A 20,244-nucleotide genomic window follows, 5' to 3' on the forward strand; every position below is an offset into this window, starting at 1 on the left:
GGATAAAAGAATTAAGTTACACTTATGATAAATAAACTTTATGATATATATAAATCTCATCTACCTATAGCCTTTGATTACCTTTAATTAACTAACAAAGCCCTAAATGAATTGTGGATGGTGCCAAGTGTTTAAGGTCTCTTCTCGGGATTACAATATTGGTTGTCTACCTTTAGGATAGAACCAGATTGGCAAAGGTCCGTTTCTCAGTTCCCAGCTGTTTTCAGGGGTAACAGTTGTTATGCAAATGCTGCTAACCCTTTAACCCCTTCATGACCCAGCCTATTTTGACCTTAATGACCTTAATGACGTTTTTTGCAATTCTGACCAGTGTCCCTTTATGAGGTAATAACTCAGGAACGCTTCAATGGATCCTAGCGGTTCTGAGATTGCTTTTTTGAGAAATATTGGGCTTCATGTTAGTGGTAAATTTAGGTCAATAAATTCTGCGTTTATTTGTGATAAAAACGGAAATTTGGCGAAAATTTTTATTCTGTTAAACCAGAGAGTTATGTGACACAAAATAGTTAATAAATAACATTTCCCACACGTCTACTTTACATCAGCACAATTTTGGAAACAAAATTTTTTTTTGCTAGGAAGTTATAAGGGTTAAAATTTGACCAGCGATTTCTCATTTTTACAATGAAATTTACAAAACCATTTTTTTAGGGACCACCTCACATTTGAAGTCAGTTTGAGGGGTCTATATGGCTGAAAATACCCAAAAGTGACACCATTCTAAAAATTGCACCCCTCAAGGTGCACAAAACCACATTCAAGAAGTTTATTAACCTTTCAGGTGCTTCACAGCAGCAGAAGCAACATGGAAGGAAAAAATGAACATTTAACTTTTTAGTCACAAAAATGATCTTTTAGCAACAATTTTTTTATTTTCCTAATGGTAAAAGGAGAAACTGAACCACGAAAGATGTTGTCCAATTTGTCCTGAGTACGCTGATACCTCATATGTGGGGGTAAACCACTGTTTGGGCACATGGTAAGGCTTGGAAGGGAAGGAGCGCCATTTCACTTTTTGAATGAAAAATTGGCTCCACTCTTTAGCGGACACCATGTCGCATTTGGAGAGACCCTGTGTGCCTAAACATTGAAGCTCCCCCACAAGTGACCCCATTTTGGAAACTGGACCCCCCAAGGAACTTACCTAGATGCCTAGTGAGCACTTTAAACCCTCAGCTGCTTCACAAATTGATCCGTAAAAATGAAAAAGTACTTTTTTTCACAAAAAAAAAATTTTCGCCTCAATTTTTTCATTTTCACAAGGGCAATAGGATAAAATGGATCTTAAAATTTGTTGGGCCATTTCTCCCGAGTATGCTGATACCTCATATGTGGGGATAAACCACTGTTTGGGCACACGGCAGGGCTCGGAAGGGAAGGCGCACCATTTGACTTTTTGAATGGAAAATTAGCTCCAATTGTTAGCGGACACCATGTCGCGTTTGGAGAGCCCCTGTGTGCCTAAACATTGGAGATCCCCCACAAATGACCCCATTTTGGAAACTAGACCCCCAAAGGAACTAATCTAGATGTGTGGTGAGCACTTTGAACCCCCATGTGTTTCACAGAAGTTTATAATGCAGAGCCATGAAAATTTAAAAAAAAAATTCTTTTCTCAAAAATGATTTTTTTAGCATGCAATTTTTTATTTTCCCAAGGGTAACAGGAGAAATTTGACCCCAAAAGTTGTTGTACTGTTTCTGCTGAGTACGGTGATATCCCATATGTGGGGGTAAACTACTGTTTGGGCACATGCCGGGGCTCAGAAGTGAAGTAGTGACGTTTTGAAATGCAGACTTAGATGGATTGGTCTGCGGGCGTCACATTGCGTTTGCAGAGCCCCTGGTGTGCCTAAACAGTAGAAACCCCCCACAAGTGACCCCATTTTGGAAACTAGACCCCCCAAGGAACTTATCTAGATATGTGGTGAGCACTTTGAACCCCCAAGTGCTTCACAGACGTTTACAACGCAGAGCCGTGAAAATAAAAAATCATTTTTCTTTCCTCAAAAATTATGTTTTAGCAAGCAATTTTTTATTTTCACAAGGGTAACAGGAGAACTTGGACCCCAGTTATTGTTGCGCAGTTTGTCCTGAGTATGCTGGTACCCCATATGTGGGGGTAAACCACTGTTTGGGAACACGTCGGGGCTTGGAATTGAGGGAGCACCATTTGACTTTTTGAATACAAGATTGGCTAGAATCAATGGTGGCGCCATGTTGCGTTTGGAGACCCCCTGATGTGCCTAAACAGTGGAAACACCTCAATTCTACCTCCAATACTAACCCCAACCCATACTAACACTAATCCCAACTGTAGCCATAACCCTAATCACACCCCTAACCACAACCCTAATTCCAACCCTAACCCTAAGGCTATGTGCCCACATTGCAGATTCGTGTGAGATTTTTCAGCACCATTTTTTAAAAATCCGTGGGTAAAAGGCACTGCGTTTTACCTGCAGATTTACCGCGGATTTCCAGTGTTTTTTGTGTGGATTTCACCTGCGGATTCCTATTGAGGAACAGGTGTAAAACGCTGCGGAATCCGCACAAAGAATTGACATGCTGCGGAAAATACAACGCAGCGTTTCCGCGCAGTATTTTCCGCACCATGGGCACAGCGGATTTGGTTTTCCATAGGTTTACATGGTACTGTAAACCTGATGGAACACTGCTGCGAATCCGCAGCGGCCAATCCACTGCGGATCCGCAGCCAAATCCGCACCGTGTGCACATAGCCTAATTCTAAAGGTATGTGCACACGCTGCAGAAAACGATGCGGATCCGCAGCAGTTTCCCATGAGTTTACAGTTCAATGTAAACCTATGGGAAACAAAAATCGCTGTACACATGCTGCATAAAAACTGCACGGAAACTTAGCGGTTTACATTCCGCAGCATGTCACTTCTTTCTGCGGATTCCGCAGCGGTTTTACAACTGCTCCAATAGAAAATCGCAGTTGTAAAACCGCAGTGAAATGCGCAGAAAAACCGCGGTAAATCCGCGATAAATCCGCAGCGGTTTAGCACTGCGGATTTATCAAATCCGCTGCGGAAAAATCCACAGAGGACCAGAATACGTGTGCACATACACTAAGCCTAACCCTAGTTCTTACCCCAACCTTAGTGGGAAAAAAAAAATTCTTTATTTTATTATTGTCCCTACCTATGGGGGTGACAAATGGGGGGGGGTCATTTACTATTTTTTTTATTTTGATCACTGTGATAGGTTTTATCACAGTGATCAAAATGCACATTGGAACGACTCTGCCGGCCGGCAGATTAGGCGGGCGCACTGCGCATGCGCCCGCCATTTTGGAAGATGGCGGCGCCCATGGAGAAGACGGACGGACCACGGGAGGCTCGGTAAGTATGATGGGGTGGGGGGGAGCACGGGGGGGTGGATCGGAGCATGGGGGAGTGGATCAGAGCGTGGGGGTGTGGATTGGAGCACGGGGGGTTGGATCGGAGCACAGGGGTGGATCGGAGCATGGAAGGGGTGGATTGGAGCACGGGGGTGGGATTGGAGCACGGGGGAGCGGACAAGAGCACGGGGGGAGCGGACAGGAGGACGGAGGGGAGCGGAGCAGTGTGCAGGACTGATCAGAGGACTGGGGGGGATCGGTGGCGGTGGGGGGGGCAGACCAGTGTTTCCAGCCATGGCCGATGATATTGAAACATCGGCCATGGCTGGATTGTTATATTTCACCAGTTTTAATAGGTGAAATATTACAAAACGCTCTGATTGGCGGTTTCACTTTCAACAGCCAATCAGAGCGATCGTAGCCACGGGGGGGGTGAAGCCACCCCCCCCCCCCCCCGGGCTGTACTACCACTCCCCCTGTCCCTGCCGATCGGGTGTAATTGGAGTCAACCCTTTCACCCGATCTGCAGGGACGCAATCATTCTGTGACACAGCATATGCGTCACAGGTCGGATTGGCACCGACTTTCATGACGCATACGCTGTGTCATAGGTCGGGAAGGGGTTTAGTTGACATTGCTACGTGTAAAGGCATGCCATCTACATAGTGCATATGAAGCGATCTGGAACACTCTCCTATCAGATGGATGCAGAGAACGTAGACCATGGTTAACCAGATCCAGTTCATGAGAGCTACCAACATATCATGTTTCAGTGTTTCCTTAGTGTTGTGCAGGTGATAAACTTATCACCTGGGCAATACTAAGGAAATCCTGAAAACGTGATCTGTTGTTGGCTCTTGAGAACTATAGTTGAGGGACACTGTCATAGACCAAGAAAGCCCACTTGGTAAAAATCCACAGACACTGATAAATCGGCAACTTCCAAATGTGTAGTAGCGCAGGGGTGTCAAACTGCATTCCTCGAGGGCCGCAAACCATGCGTGTTTTCAAGATTTCCTTAGCATTGCACAAGGTGCTGCAATCATTATGTGCGTAGGTGATTAAATTATCACCTGTGCAGTACAAGGAAATCCTGAAAACATGACCTGTTTGCAGCCCTCGAGGAATGCAGTTTGACACCAATGTAGTAGAGATTTTGAGTCTTTATCAAACATTTACCTTTTGACAATCCTGTAATTTATGTCAATAAGACTATGTGCGCACATTGACTATTTGCTTGCAGAAATTTCTGCAAGGTTTCTGCATCTCTTGGCAAGAAAAACGCTGAGGCAAAAACGCACATTTTTCCACATCTTTGAATGTGTTTTTGCATGCATCTTTGTTCAGCAATGAAGGCTTTTTTGAGTTAAATAAACTTTTTTCTGAAAGTTTTGTGATGTAATATCATGGTTCAACACCACCTTTGTCATGCTGATGCAGTGGTATCAGGGTAATGGGATTAGGGCTTGGTGTCAGCAGCTGTCATTGACACCTTGTCAAAGGTTTAGTAATGAAAAGGTATCAGCCCAACACCCTAATTACTAAGCTGATAAGTAAACAAAAACACACACAAACCCACACACACATTGTCACCAGCCTATGTAGGAGAGTTAACAGAACGAACCCACATAGGCTGTAACCAAACAGCAACTGTTAATTTTAAAGAAAAAAAAAGTGAAAAAGCTAACAGTTGAGGGCTAATGTTAATATTCTGGGAAGGAGCCAATAGCCATAAAGGTTCCCATGCTATTAATATCAGCTCACAGCTGTTTGCTTAGCCTTCACTGGCTAGTCTACAGGGAGACTCCAGAAAAAAATTGACATAGGGTCCCCCTATAAAATCTAACCAGCAAAGGCTAGGTAGACAGTTTCAGGCTGATATTAATAACCTAGGAAGGGGCCATGGATATTGTCCCCATCCCAGACTGAAAAAAAGCCCTCAGCCGCCCCAGAAAAGGCACATCTATAAGATGCACCAAATCTGGTGCTTAGCCTCGCTCTTCCCACGTTCCCTGTAGCGGTGGCATGTGGAGTTCATATTTGTGGGGTTGATGTCACCTTTGTATTGTCAGGTGACATCAAGCCCACAGGTTAGTAATGGAGAGGCGTCTATAAGACACCTCTCCATTACTAACCCCATAGTGATATTGTATAAAAACACAGACATTCAAAATAAACTTATTTATTTAAAATAATGACACAGACTCCTTTAATGAATCTTAATTAAACCATACTCACCAAACACCTAATCCACCGACGCCAAAGTCTCCTGCAACAAAAATAAAATAATAAACCACAATATTCCTCACCAGAAAAGATAATCTATAATGTCTCATGACGACCCTGATGACTTTAAGACTAGCCACTGATGTGACTGCTCTCAAAGACAGCCGTCGATACACTGACAGGAGGTAATCGCTCCTACAGTGTAGCAGTGAGCTGCCATGAGAGAGTTCACTGAAGTTCATCAGCTGATCAGCTCCGGTGTTCTCACTTACTGCACCACTGCTGCATGGGAAAGTTCTCACACAGCGGTGCCGTAAGTGAAAGCACCGGAGCTAATCAGCTGATGATTTCTGGTGAACTCTCTCACGGCAGCTCAGTAATACACTGCGAGAGCGATTACCTCTTGTCAGTGTATCGCCAGCTGCAGGGTAGAGCAGTCACATCTCCCGATGTGACTGTTCTATAGGTGAGATCGTCAGGGGACACTGATTACGTGGACTATGGTGGACAGGTGAGTATGTGTTGGTTTATTATTTTACATTATTTCTAGGAGACAAGGGCATCGGGGATTTGGTGTTAGGTGAGTGTAATGTCGGTGAGTGTAAAAAAATTTTATTTTTATTTGAACATGTATGCAATTATTTTACTTTTTTTAACTGTGAGTACAGACGCTTGCAGATCAGCGGTACCTGCTGTCACTGTTATCAGTGACAGCAGACGTAGTCCAATGGGAGCAGTAGTCTCATCAGCCCATGCCAGCTGACCTGCGGTAAGCTTTTTACCTCAGGTTACTGCTGCAGGGTCACGCTAACATCTGACAGCATGACCTCGCAGCACTCTGACCGATGGTCTTACCGGCGGTAGGGTTACCATCGATATGAAACCTCCGTGATGGTGTTTCCCATGCTGTCATACAGATGACAGCATGGGAAACACCATAGGAAGACGGTAATAATGCAAACAAAAACTCAGCAAATCCACAGCAAATCTGCAAAATTGTTATACCTGCGTTTTTGCTGCTGATTTGAGTGACTCAATTGAAGTCAATGGATTAAAAACGCTGCAAACGCACAAAGAATTGACTCTTCCCTCTCCTAGTGTATCCTCACCCACCCCCTGCAGACTGTGAGCCCTCGCGGGCAGGGTCCTCCCTCCTTATGTACTCGTGTGCCTTGTTATCTGCTCATGTTTAATGTATTTGTCTATATTTGCCCCGTATTCACATGTAAAGCGCCATGGAATAAATGGCGCTATAAAAATGTATAATAATAATAATAATAACATACTGCAGAAAAAATTTATCAAGAACCCTGATGCAGAAGTCCGTGCACAAGATACAGAAGGACACGGGGGTGAGAGGGGGGGCGCTGCAGTGAGCTTACCTGCTGGAGCGCAGGACCTGAAACACGTGACCACCGGGGGAGGGGCCGGAGGCGGAGCCGGATGCCGAGTAGCGGTGGTGACTGACGAAACCGGAGAGTAGTCTACATGTGCCAAAGTCAAGCCAGGAGGTTGATGAAGTGCTAAAGAGTGAGATGCTGAGAGTGGTCAGGATGTAGCAAAAGGTCAGGTAGCTGGAGATAGCAGTGCAGTACAAATGGGGCAGAGAGAAGATTAGTAAGAGTACCAAGTCGAAAGTCAAAGCCAGAAACAGACAGTTATCATGGAATCACAAAGCAATGCACAGAACGAAAACCCGGACCGGATCATACACGAGGAGGCAAATGGACTACACAGTATGCAAGCACACTAGGAGAAGAGAAACTAACACCATGGAGAACCATAAAAGTCCCAGGCAAGAGTAATGATTAAAATGCCTTTATTAATACCAGTAGCAATAGTAGCAAAAATAATACATTAAAAGTGTGCACACAATATAGCGACAATAGTAATAATAATAGCAGACTTAAAATAAAATAATATATTAGGACCAAAAGGTGACTCAACAGGCCCCAATGTAATGCTTGTAATGTAATTGGCCCTAATATATTATTTTATTTTAAGTAATGATTTACTCACTGATTTTTTAGTACACCGGGTACTTTTAATGTAATATTATATAATTTTGTGGTGAAAAAATTCTGTGTTAACCCGAAAGGTGTTACTATTGTGGTTCCAAGCACACTAGGGGGTCAGACACACAGACAGAACAGATGTATCACTGACAAGGATTCGCAGACGAAGGGGGATAAATATAGCCCTCCCCAAATCAAAAGGAGACCATATAAAATTAACCGGGAAGGACCCTGTCTACAACCATGACAAAAATGCACTGCAAATTCTTAAAGGAAATTTACTGATCATGTGCACAACACTTCAGGATTGCCATTGAATTAGCTTGCATAAGGATTCCATAGCCATCCTTTTTGGCCCACTTCTGAGTGAAAAAACCACCACAAAAATGCATAAAAATGCTCTGTGTGCACACAGCCTAAGACTGCTGAAATGTGATTAGTACAGAACAGGAAGTATGAGTCTAATACTTGGCCTAGTGGCGAGTGAAAAAATTCCAAGATTTCTGATGTTTTTTAACAAAACTAGTTAATTGTAAAATTGGAAAAACAAACGTTATAAAAACATTACATTATAAAAATAGGGACCCATTAACATCTGTTTTGTAGCTGTGTTCAAACGAAAGGTATGCATGTCTGCAATAGAAATTCAAGGCAGAGCCTTAGCTGAAGGACTTGCCCCATTTAAAGAGGAAATCTTGTACTTTAAAAAAAAAAGGCATGTAGTTGCTATCAGAGGCATCAACCTGTCTGTTGTATCTGGAGTCGGTCATTTACCGCTCCTGCAAGAAATTCAGTTTTTCTTCCTGTTGACAGGGCAGGACTACTGGTGTAATGCTGATTGAAAGCTTGCCTAATTGGAGGATGTGGGCTGTCAATGAGCATGACACTAGTAGTCCCGCCCTGTTGAGCCCTGAAGAGAAACTGCTGCTCTGTTGACAGAAAGTAGCTGAATTTCTGGCAAGAGTGTCCAATGACAGGCATCGGGTACAACAGGCAGATAGTTGTCTGTGTTAGCAATTTTATGCCTTTTTTAAATCTCGGATATCCCCTTTAAATGTGGCTAACTAGTGTGTTGTTAGCTGTCTGATTTTCGTCCAGAAGCCACATGGAAACCACTTTCAAAAGTGTTATGAAGTGATGTACTTATTGAAGCAGAGGTCACATATACAAAAAAACCTCTGCACATAAATGTTGAGGGGGCACGACGGTCCACACAGTGGGATCACCCTGACCTACAATGTATGCATAACCAAAAAACAGCACAGAAGAAAAGTGAAGGCCATGCAAAAGGGGATCACCACACCATGGATTCAGCACATATAAACACAATTTTATTATATTACAAATATGCTACATTACAAATGAAACAGGCAATAAAGAAAACACACAATTAAAAACAATTAAAAAAGGCTGTTCCTAGATCGTGGGAACTTTCCTAGAAAGCTCCCTGGCTCGAGTTCATATGAGGACAACCAGCAGAGGGCGCCCTCTTATGATCTCGAGCCAGGGAGCTTTCTAGGAAAGTTCGCACGATCTAGGAACAGCCAGCAGAGGGCGCCTCACCGCAAATGAAGCTAAATATAGGTCATAGGTCACGACGGTCCACACAGTGGGATCACCCTGACCTACAATGTATGCATAACCAAAAAACAGCACAGAAGAAAAGTGAAGGCCATGCAAAAGGGGATCACCACACCATGGATTCAGCACATATAAACACAATTTTATTATATTACAAATATGCTACATTACAAATGAAACAGGCAATAAAGAAAACACACAATTAAAAACAATTAAAAAAGGCTGTTCCTAGATCGTGGGAACTTTCCTAGAAAGCTCCCTGGCTCGAGTTCATATGAGGACAACCAGCAGAGGGCGCCCTCTTATGATCTCGAGCCAGGGAGCTTTCTAGGAAAGTTCACACGATCTAGGAACAGCCAGCAGAGGGCGCCTCACCGCAAATGAAGCTAAATATAGGTCATTGACCTACTTTACCTTCATTCGCTGGGGTTTTGCAGGCAGGAGTAGCGCTGCATTAACAGAACTCCTGCCTGCAAAATATTTTAACCCCTTCAGATGGATTTACATCGTTAGACCTTACAAATCCTCGGAAGGTATGTATATTCTTGGTTTATTTTTATTTTTTTATTTACAGATCGAGGGTCTTCAGTGAGTGGATTGAGAGTAGAATAAATTAATACAACAACATTTGTGTTTTTTTCATTAAATTAATTTTTAATAATGTGTGTGTGGTTTTTATTTAACCCTTTACTAGTATTGGATTAATAATGGATAGGTGTCATAATTGACGCCTCTCCATTATTAATTTGGCTTAATGTCACCTTACAATAGCAAGGTGACATTAACCCTTCATTACCCCATATCCCACCGCTACACGGGAATGGGAAGAGAGTGGCCAAGTGCCAGAATAGGCGCATCTTCCAGATGTGCCTTTTCAAGGGTGGCTGGGGGCAGATGATTTTAGCCAGGGGGGGGCCAATAACCATGGACCCTCTCCAGGCTATTAATATCTGCCCTCAGTCACTGGCTTTACCACTCTGGCGGAGAAAATTGTGTGGGTGCCCACGCCAATTTTTTCCGCCATTTAACCGCTTAATTTACTAGCTAGGACGGCCAAATTTTGCATATACACACTACTAACAGTAGTGTGGAATATGCAAAAAAAATGGTGATATGAGATGGTTTACTGTATGTAAACCAGGTCTCATATCATGTTGGGTTTTAGGAAGGAGAAAAAAAAAGCCGGTAATTGAATTACCGGCTTTCTGCTATATCGCACTGGATGAAATATTAATATATATACATATATGTGTCTACTGACATATATATATATATATATATATAGACAGTATATATGTTTTTTTTTTTTTAAACACATAGATCCCTTGTATAGCCGTATGTCGGTTTTGCAAGCCTGCGATAAAAACACGCATTACGGCTGCCATACGGATTACATACGGAGGATGCCATGCGCAAAAAACGGTGACACACCCTGCCTACGGAGGAGCTACGGACCACTATTTTCGGGACTTTTCAGCGTATTACGGCCGTAATATACAGACCGCATTTTCATACGCTGTGTGTGACGCCGGCCGAAAAGCGAACGCCACTAACAGTGTGACGTACGCTCCCCTAATGAACGCGCTAAAAATTAGACGACGAAACTATTCTTTTTACAAAAGAAAAGCGAACGCCACTAACAGTGTGACGTATGCTCCCCTAATGCACTCGCTAAAAATTAGATGATGCAACTATTCTTTTTACAAAAGAAAAGCGAACGCCACTAACAGTGTGAAGTACGCTCCCCTAATGAACGCGCTAAAAATTAGACAACGCAACTATTCTTTTTACAAAAGAAAAGCGAACGCCACTAACAGCGTGACGTACGCTCCCCTAATGCACTCGCTAAAAATTAGACGACGCAACTAAATAATCTTTTTACAAAAGAAAAGCGAACGCCACTAACAGTGTGACATACGCTCCCCTAATGAACGCGCTAAAAATTAGACAACGCAACTATTCTTTTTACAAAAGAAAAGCGAACGCCACTAACAGCGTGACGTACGCTCCCCTAATGCACTCGCTAAAAATTAGACGACGCAACTAAATATTCTTTTTACAAAAGAAAAGTGATCGCCACTAACAGTGTGACGTACGCTCCCCTAATGAACGCACTAAAAATTAGACGATGCAACTATTCTTTTAACAAAAGAAAAACGAACGCCACTAACAGTGTGACGTACGCTCCCCTAATAAAACACTAAAAATTAGACGACGCAACTATTCTTTTTGCAAAAGAAAAGCGAACGCCACTAACAGTGTGACGCACGCTCCCCTAATGCACTAGAGATTATCTGGCGATAGCAGATTTTTTTATGCAAAAAATACGCTACCTCCCTACCTATAAAACTACTCAGTACGATTTTTTTTTCTAAAAGATGATCGGTCGTCACTAACACTGTGACACCAGCTAATCTACATCTAAAACTACACTGTACAAACTACTATTATTATTTTTTTGTAAAAAATAAAATCGGACGTCGCTTAGACTGCGAAGTCCGCTACACTAACTAGCTAAAAAAAGAAAAAGAAAAAGTCCTGTGGCGCAGTCTCTGATCAGCAGCGATACTGATCAAAGAGCTGCGGACACAGGAAGAGCACAAATGCTCTGCACGGGACGCCGCGCACAGGAAAAAAGTGCAAAAAAGTGCGCTAAAAATTGAATTGGAGGGGGGAGGGGGTACTGGAACAGGGATGGAGGGACGCCACCAAACACTGACGCCGGCTACACTACCTTGCTACGTCTAAAACTACACTGTACTAACTACTATTTTTTTATTTTTTTTTAAAAACGGACGTCGCTTAGACTGCAATGTCCGCTACGATAACTAGCTAAAAATATAAGCCCTGTGGTGCAGTCTCTGATCAGCAGCGATACAGATCAGAGCGCTGTGGACACAGGAAGAGCACGAATGCTCTGCGCGGGAAGCCGCACACAGGAAAAACAGCGCAAAAAATTCAATTGGAGGGTGGGGGAGGGGGAGGGAGGTGGTACTGGAACAGGGATTGGGGACGGGAAAGGGGTGGGGGAGGTGCTGCTGCTGCTGCTGTGATCACAGGCCTCACACAGCAGGCAGATGGCAGCAGAGAGCACAAGCACAGTTACATATTACATAGTTATATAGTTATTAAGGTTGAAGGAAGACTAAGTCCATCTAGTTCAACCCATAGCCTAACCTAACATGCCCTAACATGTTGATCCAGAGGAAGGCAAAAAAAACCTATGTGGCAAAGAGTAAGCTCCACACTGGGGAAAAAATTCCTTCCCGACTCCACATACGGCAATCAGACTAGTTCCCTGGATCAACGCCCTATCAAGGAATCTAGTGTATATACCCTGTAACATTATACTTTTCCAGAAATGTATCCAGTCCCCTCTTAAATTTAAGTAATGAATCACTCATTACAACATCATACGGCAGAGAGTTCCATAGTCTCACTGCTCTTACAGTAAAGAATCCGCGTCTGTTATTATGCTTAAACCTTTTTTCCTCCAAACGTAGAGGATGCCCCCTTCTCCCTGTTTCAGGTCTATGATTAAAAAGATCATCAGAAAGGTCTTTGTACTGTCCCCTCATATATTTATACATTAACATAAGATCACCCCTTAGTCTTCGTTTTTCCAAACTAAATAGCCCCAAGTGTAATAACCTATGTTGGTATTGTAGACCCCCCAGTCTTCTAATAACCCAGTCCTCCAGAGCACGGAGCTGGAGATCAGCACAGCACAGGAGGGCAGGAGATCGCCGGGTTGATCACACTAGCCACCAATGGATTCCTTCACTCAGGTCAGACAGAGGGGCTTGGACAACAGCTCTGCATGCCAAATTTGAGAGAAAGATGGCGTGCAGGGTGGTGATCGGTACTTTAAATTAACCCCTTTGGCGCTGATTGGCTAGAAGCTATTGTTCAGCCGATCAGCGCCATAGGGGTTAATCAGGTGAGGTGACGTGGCGATCACCCCACCTACAGTGACAGCTGTGATTGGTGCGACGTCACACAGCACCAGTCAGAGCCTGTCACATGCTCTTTTTTTTTTACTTTATTGTCATGTCGCTGTGATTGGCTGGTCAGAATTGACCAGCCAATCACAGCAATCGCCGATGCGGGGGGTGGTGCAGCCCCCCAGGGCTACGTGCTGAGATGGTCTGCTGTCAGGCACAGCAGCCATCGGAACCCGATCACCGTGTGATGCCTCGCAGTGACCGGAAAATGGCAGCACCGTACTAGTACTGCGGCTGGCACAAATGCAGGGCCCGCAGCACCGTACTAGTACGGCGCATGGCACGAAGGGGTTAAAGGGAATTTGTCTGCAGGTTTTTGCTATGTGATCTAAGGACAGCATGTGGTAGACCACCCAGTAGGAGGTAAAACACTGAACTCAATGATGTATCACATGTTCAGTGCTGTTGTTCATATTAACAGAAGGTTTAATCTTTTTATGATTAACATTGCTGTGACAAGGTGGATGTGTGAGTTCTGGTCTGACTCCACCCCCTCTCTGGTAAGCACCTCACTGGCTGTAGCTATGTACATATAGAGCCTGGTGGGGGTGGGGTTAGCTTTCTTAGCTTTGCTGCATTGTTAAATCTAAAAGCTCTGATTGTGCCAGAACGCAGATCACTAAGTAATGCATTGCTAGATTCAGGGTGACTTTGCCTACATTACGCTGCTCTCAGATGAGACAGCAAAAACCAGCAGATAGATTCAATTTAAGGCAATATTATTATTTTTTAACATTCCTAGCATATTAGATTATCTAATATATATTTTAAAAATATAACATTATTAAGGCTTACTTCATTTTTCTCATTTACATTATAGCATCAATTTCTAATTGTTATTATTTTTTATCTTACAGGAAGGTCTTTGGCTGTGATTCCTGTATTGCAGTCATGGCACCAAAAAAGAAGAATGTCAAGAAAAGCAAATCAGACATCAACGAGATGACTATCATCGTAGAAGATAGTCCCCTAAGTAAACTCAATGGGCTTAGTGGCTTAATTGATGGGGGAAATGGCTTTAGTTACATCTCCACAGAGGTTTCTGACTCATCATATGGAACCAATCTCATGGAAGGGTTAAGCAGCATGAGACAAGACAGTTTCCTGTGTGACCTTACCATTGGTACCAAAACAAAATCATTCATGGTCCACAAGGTTGTGATGGCGTCCTGCAGTGAATACTTCCACAATATTCTGAAGAAGGATCCTTCCACTCAGAGAGTTGATCTTAATGATTTATCTCCTCTTGGTCTAGCTACAGTAATTACCTATGCCTACACTGGTAAATTTACTTTGTCTTTGTACACAATTGGTAGTACCATATCTTCAGCTATCTCCCTGCAGATAAATAGCCTTGTAAACATGTGCTGTGACTTTTTAATGCAAGAAATCAATGTTGAAAATTGCATGTATGTCGCTAATATTGCAGAAACCTATGGACTTAAAAGCACAAAAGAAGCAGCACAAAAATTCATCAGGGACAACTTTATTGAGTTCTCCGAAACTGATCAGTTCCTAAAGCTAACATATGATCAAATAAATGAACTTCTTATAGATGATGAGCTGCAATTACCATCGGAGATTGTTGCCTTCCAGATTGCAATGAAGTGGCTAGATCACGATGAAAAAAGAATAAAGTATGCCTCCGGACTTTTAGGCAATATTAGATTTGGCACTATTTCAGCTCAAGACTTGGTTAACTATGTCCAATCAGTGCCAAGAATGATGCAAGACACAGATTGTCATAGGCTTCTGGTTGAAGCCATGAATTATCATCTTCTTCCATATCATCAAAACACCTTACAATCACGAAGAACCAAAATACGTGGGGGGACAAGGGTCCTTGTAACTGTAGGAGGCCGTCCAGCACTGACAGAAAAGTCTCTTAGCAGGGAGATCCTGTATAGGGATCCTGAGAATGGATGGAAAAGACTTGCAGAGCTGCCAGCCAAAAGTTTTAACCAGTGTGTCACAGTGATGGATGGCTTTCTCTACATTGCTGGTGGTGAAGACCAGAATGATGCTAGGAACCAAGCGAAGCATGCAGTCAGCAATTTCTGCAGGTAATTGCAGATTTTAAAAAGCAAGCTAGCATTTGAGAATATGTTCAATGTGTGTGTATATAAAAGTTCGGACACACCTTCTCATTTAAAGATTTTTCTGTATTTTCATGACTATGAAAATTGTACATTCACACTGAAGGCATCAAAACTATGAATTAACACATGTGGAATTATATACTTAACAAAAAAGTGTAAAACAACTGAAAATATGTCTTATATTCTAGGTTCTCCAAAGTAGCCACCTTTTGCTTTGATGCCTGCTTCGCATACTCTTGGCATTCTCTTGATGAGCTTCAAGAGGTAGTCACCGGGAATGGTTTTCCAAAAATCTTGAAGGAGTTCCCAGCGATGCTTAGCACTTGCTGGCCCTTTTGCCTTCACTCTGCGTTCCAGCTCACCCCAAACCATCTCGATTGGGTTCAGATCTGGTGACTGTGGAGGCCAGGTCATCTGTCGTAGCACCCCATCACTCTCGTTCTTGGTCAAAGAGCCCTTACACAGCCACACGATGGGAACCAGGCATGTAGAGTCCATCTGTTCACCTTTTCTGCGTCACACAAAGACACGGTGGTTGGAACCAAAGATCTCAAATTTGGACTCATCAGACCAAAGCACAGATTTCCACTGGTTTAATGTCCATTCCTTGTGTTCTTTAGCCCAAACAAGTCTCTTCAGCTTGTTGCCTGTCCTTAGCAGTGGTTTTCTAGCAGCTATTTTACCTTAAAGGCCTGCTGCACAACGTCTCCTCTTAACAGTTGTTGTAGAGATGTGTGTGCTGCTAGACCTCTGTGTGGCATTGACCTGGTCTCTAATCTGAGCTGCTGTTAACCTGCGATTTCTGAGGCTGGTGACTCGGATAAACTTATCCTCAGAAGCAGAGGTGACTCTTGGTCTTGCTTTCCTGGGGCGGTCCTCGTGTGAGCCAGTTTCTTTGTAGCGCTTGATGGTTTTTGCCACTGCACTTGGGGACACTTTCAAAATTTTTCCAATTTTTCGGACTGACTGACCTTCATTTCTTAAAGGAATGATGGCCACTCGTTTATCTTTACTTAGCTGCTTTTTTCTTGCCATAATACAAATTCTAACAGTCTATTCACTAGGACTATCAGCTGTGTATCCACTAGACTTCTGCTCAACACAACTGATGGTTCCATCCCCAATTATAAGGCAAGAAATCCCACTTATTAAACATGACAGGGCACACCTCTGAAGTGAAAACCGTTTCCGGTGACTACCTCTCGAAGCTCATCAAGAGAATGCCAAGAGTGTGCAAAGCAGTCATCAAAGCACAAAAGGTGGCTACTTTGAAGAACCTAGAATATAAGACATATTATCAATTGTTTCACACTTTTTTGTTAAGTATATAATGCCACATGTGTTATAATTCATAGTTTTTATGCCTTTAGTGTGAATTTACAGTTTTTATAGTCATGAAAATACAGAAAAAACTTTAAATGAGAAGGTGTGTCCAAACTTTTGGTCTGTACTGTATGTGTATATGTATATACACTTTCGACACCATCACATTTGGACAATTCAACCATTTATTAATTTATTGGACACATCAATTCCTACATTAAATGGGGTTTCCTCCATCTTCAACTTGCCATAATGGAGGGATCATTATAAAATGAGGAGATGTGTTACCTACCAGTACAACACTGGCCTTGTGATTATGTCTCCAGTGATGGCGTCATGTCTATATAGTCACCTGACCTTTTAGACCACTGATTGTCTGCAGACTAAGCTGTCTGGTAGATGAGAATCACCCCTTTTGGTAGAATGTCTGGAGCCAATCACTAACTTTAAAAGTTAGGTGACAGTATGGACATGACACCATCACCTCCAGTCCTGATAGAGACTCCCATAATGCTGGCATTAGGGTGGTTGATATACAGACTGGTAAGTTAAGTTTTTATATAACAATCCTTTATCTCTTCAGGGAAAATCTCCTTTCATTCTGTTAATTTTCTATTTATGTTTTTTTTGTATTTCTAGGTATGACCCACGTTTCAACACATGGATTCACCTTGCAAACATGAGCCAAAAGCGTACCCATTTTAGCTTGAATGTTTTCAGTGGTCTCCTTTTTGCAATTGGTGGTCGCAATTCTGATGGTTGCCTAGCTTCAGTTGAGTGTTATGTGCCTTCAACTAACCAGTGGCAGCTGAAAGCACCACTGGAGGTTGCAAGGTGCTGCCATTCCAGTTCAGTTGTTGATGGTAAGATCTTGGTCGTAGGTGGATACATAAATAATGCATACTCTCGCTCTGTCTGTATGTATGACCCATGTAATGATATCTGGCAAGACAAGGCAGCTCTGAGTACCCCAAGAGGATGGCATTGCTCTGTTTCACTTGGTGATAGAGTGTATGTGATGGGTGGAAGTCAACTTGGTGGCCGTGGTGAGAGAGTTGATGTCCTCCCAGTTGAGTGCTTTAATCCCCACACTGGTCAATGGAGCTACGTTGCTCCTCTACAGAATGGAGTGAGCACTGCAGGTGCTTCTGCACTAAATAGTAAAATCTACCTGGCTGGAGGCTGGAATGAAGTGGAAAAGAAATACAAGAAATGCATTCAGACCTACAACCCTGATCTTAATGAATGGACTGAGGAAGATGAATTACCCGAGGCAACAGTGGGAGTATCTTGCTGTACAATCACCATGCCACATTTTAAAACACGGGAGTCCAGAGCAAGCTCAGTTTCTTCAGTGCCAGTCAGTATATAAATGTTTACTATTAATAGAGCAATAATAAAATAATTTAATTACCAACTTTAGCACATTGCTTCTCAGGCACCAGGTCAATATAACAAAAAAAATGTAATTATATTATTCTTTAAGTTGTCTCAGCTTGCCCATTTTTATAACTTGGTGCTTGAAATATCAAGAACAGGATGTTGACAAGGCATTATTTATTAGTAACAGTGATGGGAAATAATAACTGATCCATCAGAAAATATATCTATAAAAACCTTTAATATTGCTTTGGAAATTGTTTGCCCGTAAGGCATTGTAGCATGCATTTAATTTACAATGAAGATTAAAAAAAATGTAATAAATAAGTTGGACCGATATTTCACGATAATGAGAACTGCCAGTGGAAACAAGATGGTGTAGACTATCTTGATGCATGAAACGTGATTGTTTTTCTTGTAAATTAGTGTTATTGCAGCGTGTATGTAGTGAGTAATATCTGGCTGATTTTTTTTGTTAAAAATAATCTTAATTTTAAAAGGCATTTTAAATGTTAGGGTCTGGGATAGCCTTTCGTTTTGTAGGTGTACTATACTAACAAGAAGGAGGTTTATAGGATTCCATTACTGTAGTTAATAACACAAACATAAAATCACCCTAAGCATTTGTATATAATATTAATCTATTGACCCTTCTTAACAAAACTGACAAGCGATTTTTACCAATGAAATAATTTTTGTTAACCATGTCTTTTTAGTGAAATGTTTCCATTCTTTTCATTTTTGGAGCATGATCATGGCTGCAACCATGAATTATAATCTACTAATTAGTATTTAATTAATAAAAACCTAAGGACGCAAAGCACAATTTTTCGCAACCCAATGACATACTTACAAGGGTCCAGAACACTAATATATGGAGAGAGGTTAGTGGATAGTTTGAAGATGTCCCAACACTATAATGATGTAAAAGTCGTCACTTATAAATTAATTTTATTTTCCAGCTCCATCAAATACTCCAATCTAGGTTTTTTCTGACCCCTCAGTGGCACCGTATTCACTACTGACCACCTGTTTTGCCCCAGTGGTCCTATATTTTTATTTTCCTGGACCCCTGTGACTATGACATTAGTAGTTTGAGATATTATAATTGGAACTGATCTGTAATTAAACTGTAACTAAACTTTGGTAGAAAGTTCTTCCTTAAATTACCTACAGATCAGTAGGAGCGCTTGGTCCTGAGATCCCACCGATTGCTCAGAAGTGTGCAGGTCTGGAGGTAGTAACATACGGCTCCTGCCTGAGTGCACACACGGCGCTATGTACTGCTGCTCACTTCTGAGTTTTGAACAATCATTGGCAGTCTTAGTACCAAGACCTGCACCAATTCCTGCGGGGAATTTAAGGGACTGTAAAATATAAAAACCTAGTCCAGAGTTTATTTACTCCTTACATGCCAGCAAAAAGTAGCAAATTTATGTATTAACATGAAAATCCCCATGCAGAAAGAACAGTTTTTGGACAGTATTTAGTTAAAGTGCTGCTTAAAATTATCTATGGTATATATTATAGATGATTGGCCCCAATCCTTGGTCCAGTGGACAGGAACTCTAGCTGTGGACAGGAGCTTGGCGAATTTCCTGACCCTCCAGGATCCCGGGCTCAGCTTACAATTAGCCAGCCTGGTAATACATAACTTGTGCGCTGCCCAAGTTACGTCATGCCAGGCCTTCGAATCAATCGGGAAAACGCAGGAAATTCATACAGCTCCTTTTTACAGCCAGACAGCACTGACCGGGATTGTACAAAGCGATCCACTCATCTCTAGTATATATACTATACAATATATAATAGTTGGTATATCTCCATTTTATTATAAATACTAATATGCACTAAATTCTGCTAATTTCTTTATTTTTTAGAACCCAACCCTGACATGTCCTTATTGTTAACTGTGTTAAGTTTATTTATCGTTCTTTGACACTGAGTAAAAATGAATAAAGCACGTTCAGCTTGGATTCATTGCATACAATCATCTTTTTAGTGACCATAGTAAGGTGCTCTGTAAGCTTCATGGTGAATAAAATTGCTGGCATTGCCGTTCTCGATTAATGAAACAACCAATGAATTTGCAAAGCAATATAATGCTGGTTTAGAGCAATACTGCAAAACGCAAGATAGAAAAATGCATTCATAATGCAGACATTAAATTCCCATTACTGTTTCCATATCTTGACTTTTCAAACAGGCTGAAAACGTAATAAAATGTTA

The 20,244-nt window shown here is 42.1% G+C and overlaps 1 protein-coding gene across 1 annotated transcript in view; it reads left to right on the forward strand.

The window, feature by feature from the left end:
* The window catches only part of KLHL31 (kelch like family member 31), a 31,541-nt gene extending 11,550 nt beyond the window's left edge, over nucleotides 1–19,991 (forward strand). Inside the window, exons 2-3 of the mRNA XM_069726781.1 lie at nucleotides 14,071–15,276; nucleotides 17,275–19,991. Coding sequence (XP_069582882.1) covers nucleotides 14,105–15,276; nucleotides 17,275–18,007 — 1,905 coding nt within the window. The 5' untranslated portion in view covers nucleotides 14,071–14,104 and the 3' untranslated portion in view covers nucleotides 18,008–19,991. The remainder of the gene's footprint in view (nucleotides 1–14,070; nucleotides 15,277–17,274) is intronic.
* The last annotated feature ends 253 nt before the right edge of the window (nucleotides 19,992–20,244 follow it).

This window comes from Ranitomeya imitator, chromosome 5, assembly GCF_032444005.1.
Source record: "Ranitomeya imitator isolate aRanImi1 chromosome 5, aRanImi1.pri, whole genome shotgun sequence".
In the NCBI taxonomy this organism is placed as follows: Eukaryota; Metazoa; Chordata; class Amphibia; order Anura; family Dendrobatidae; genus Ranitomeya; species Ranitomeya imitator.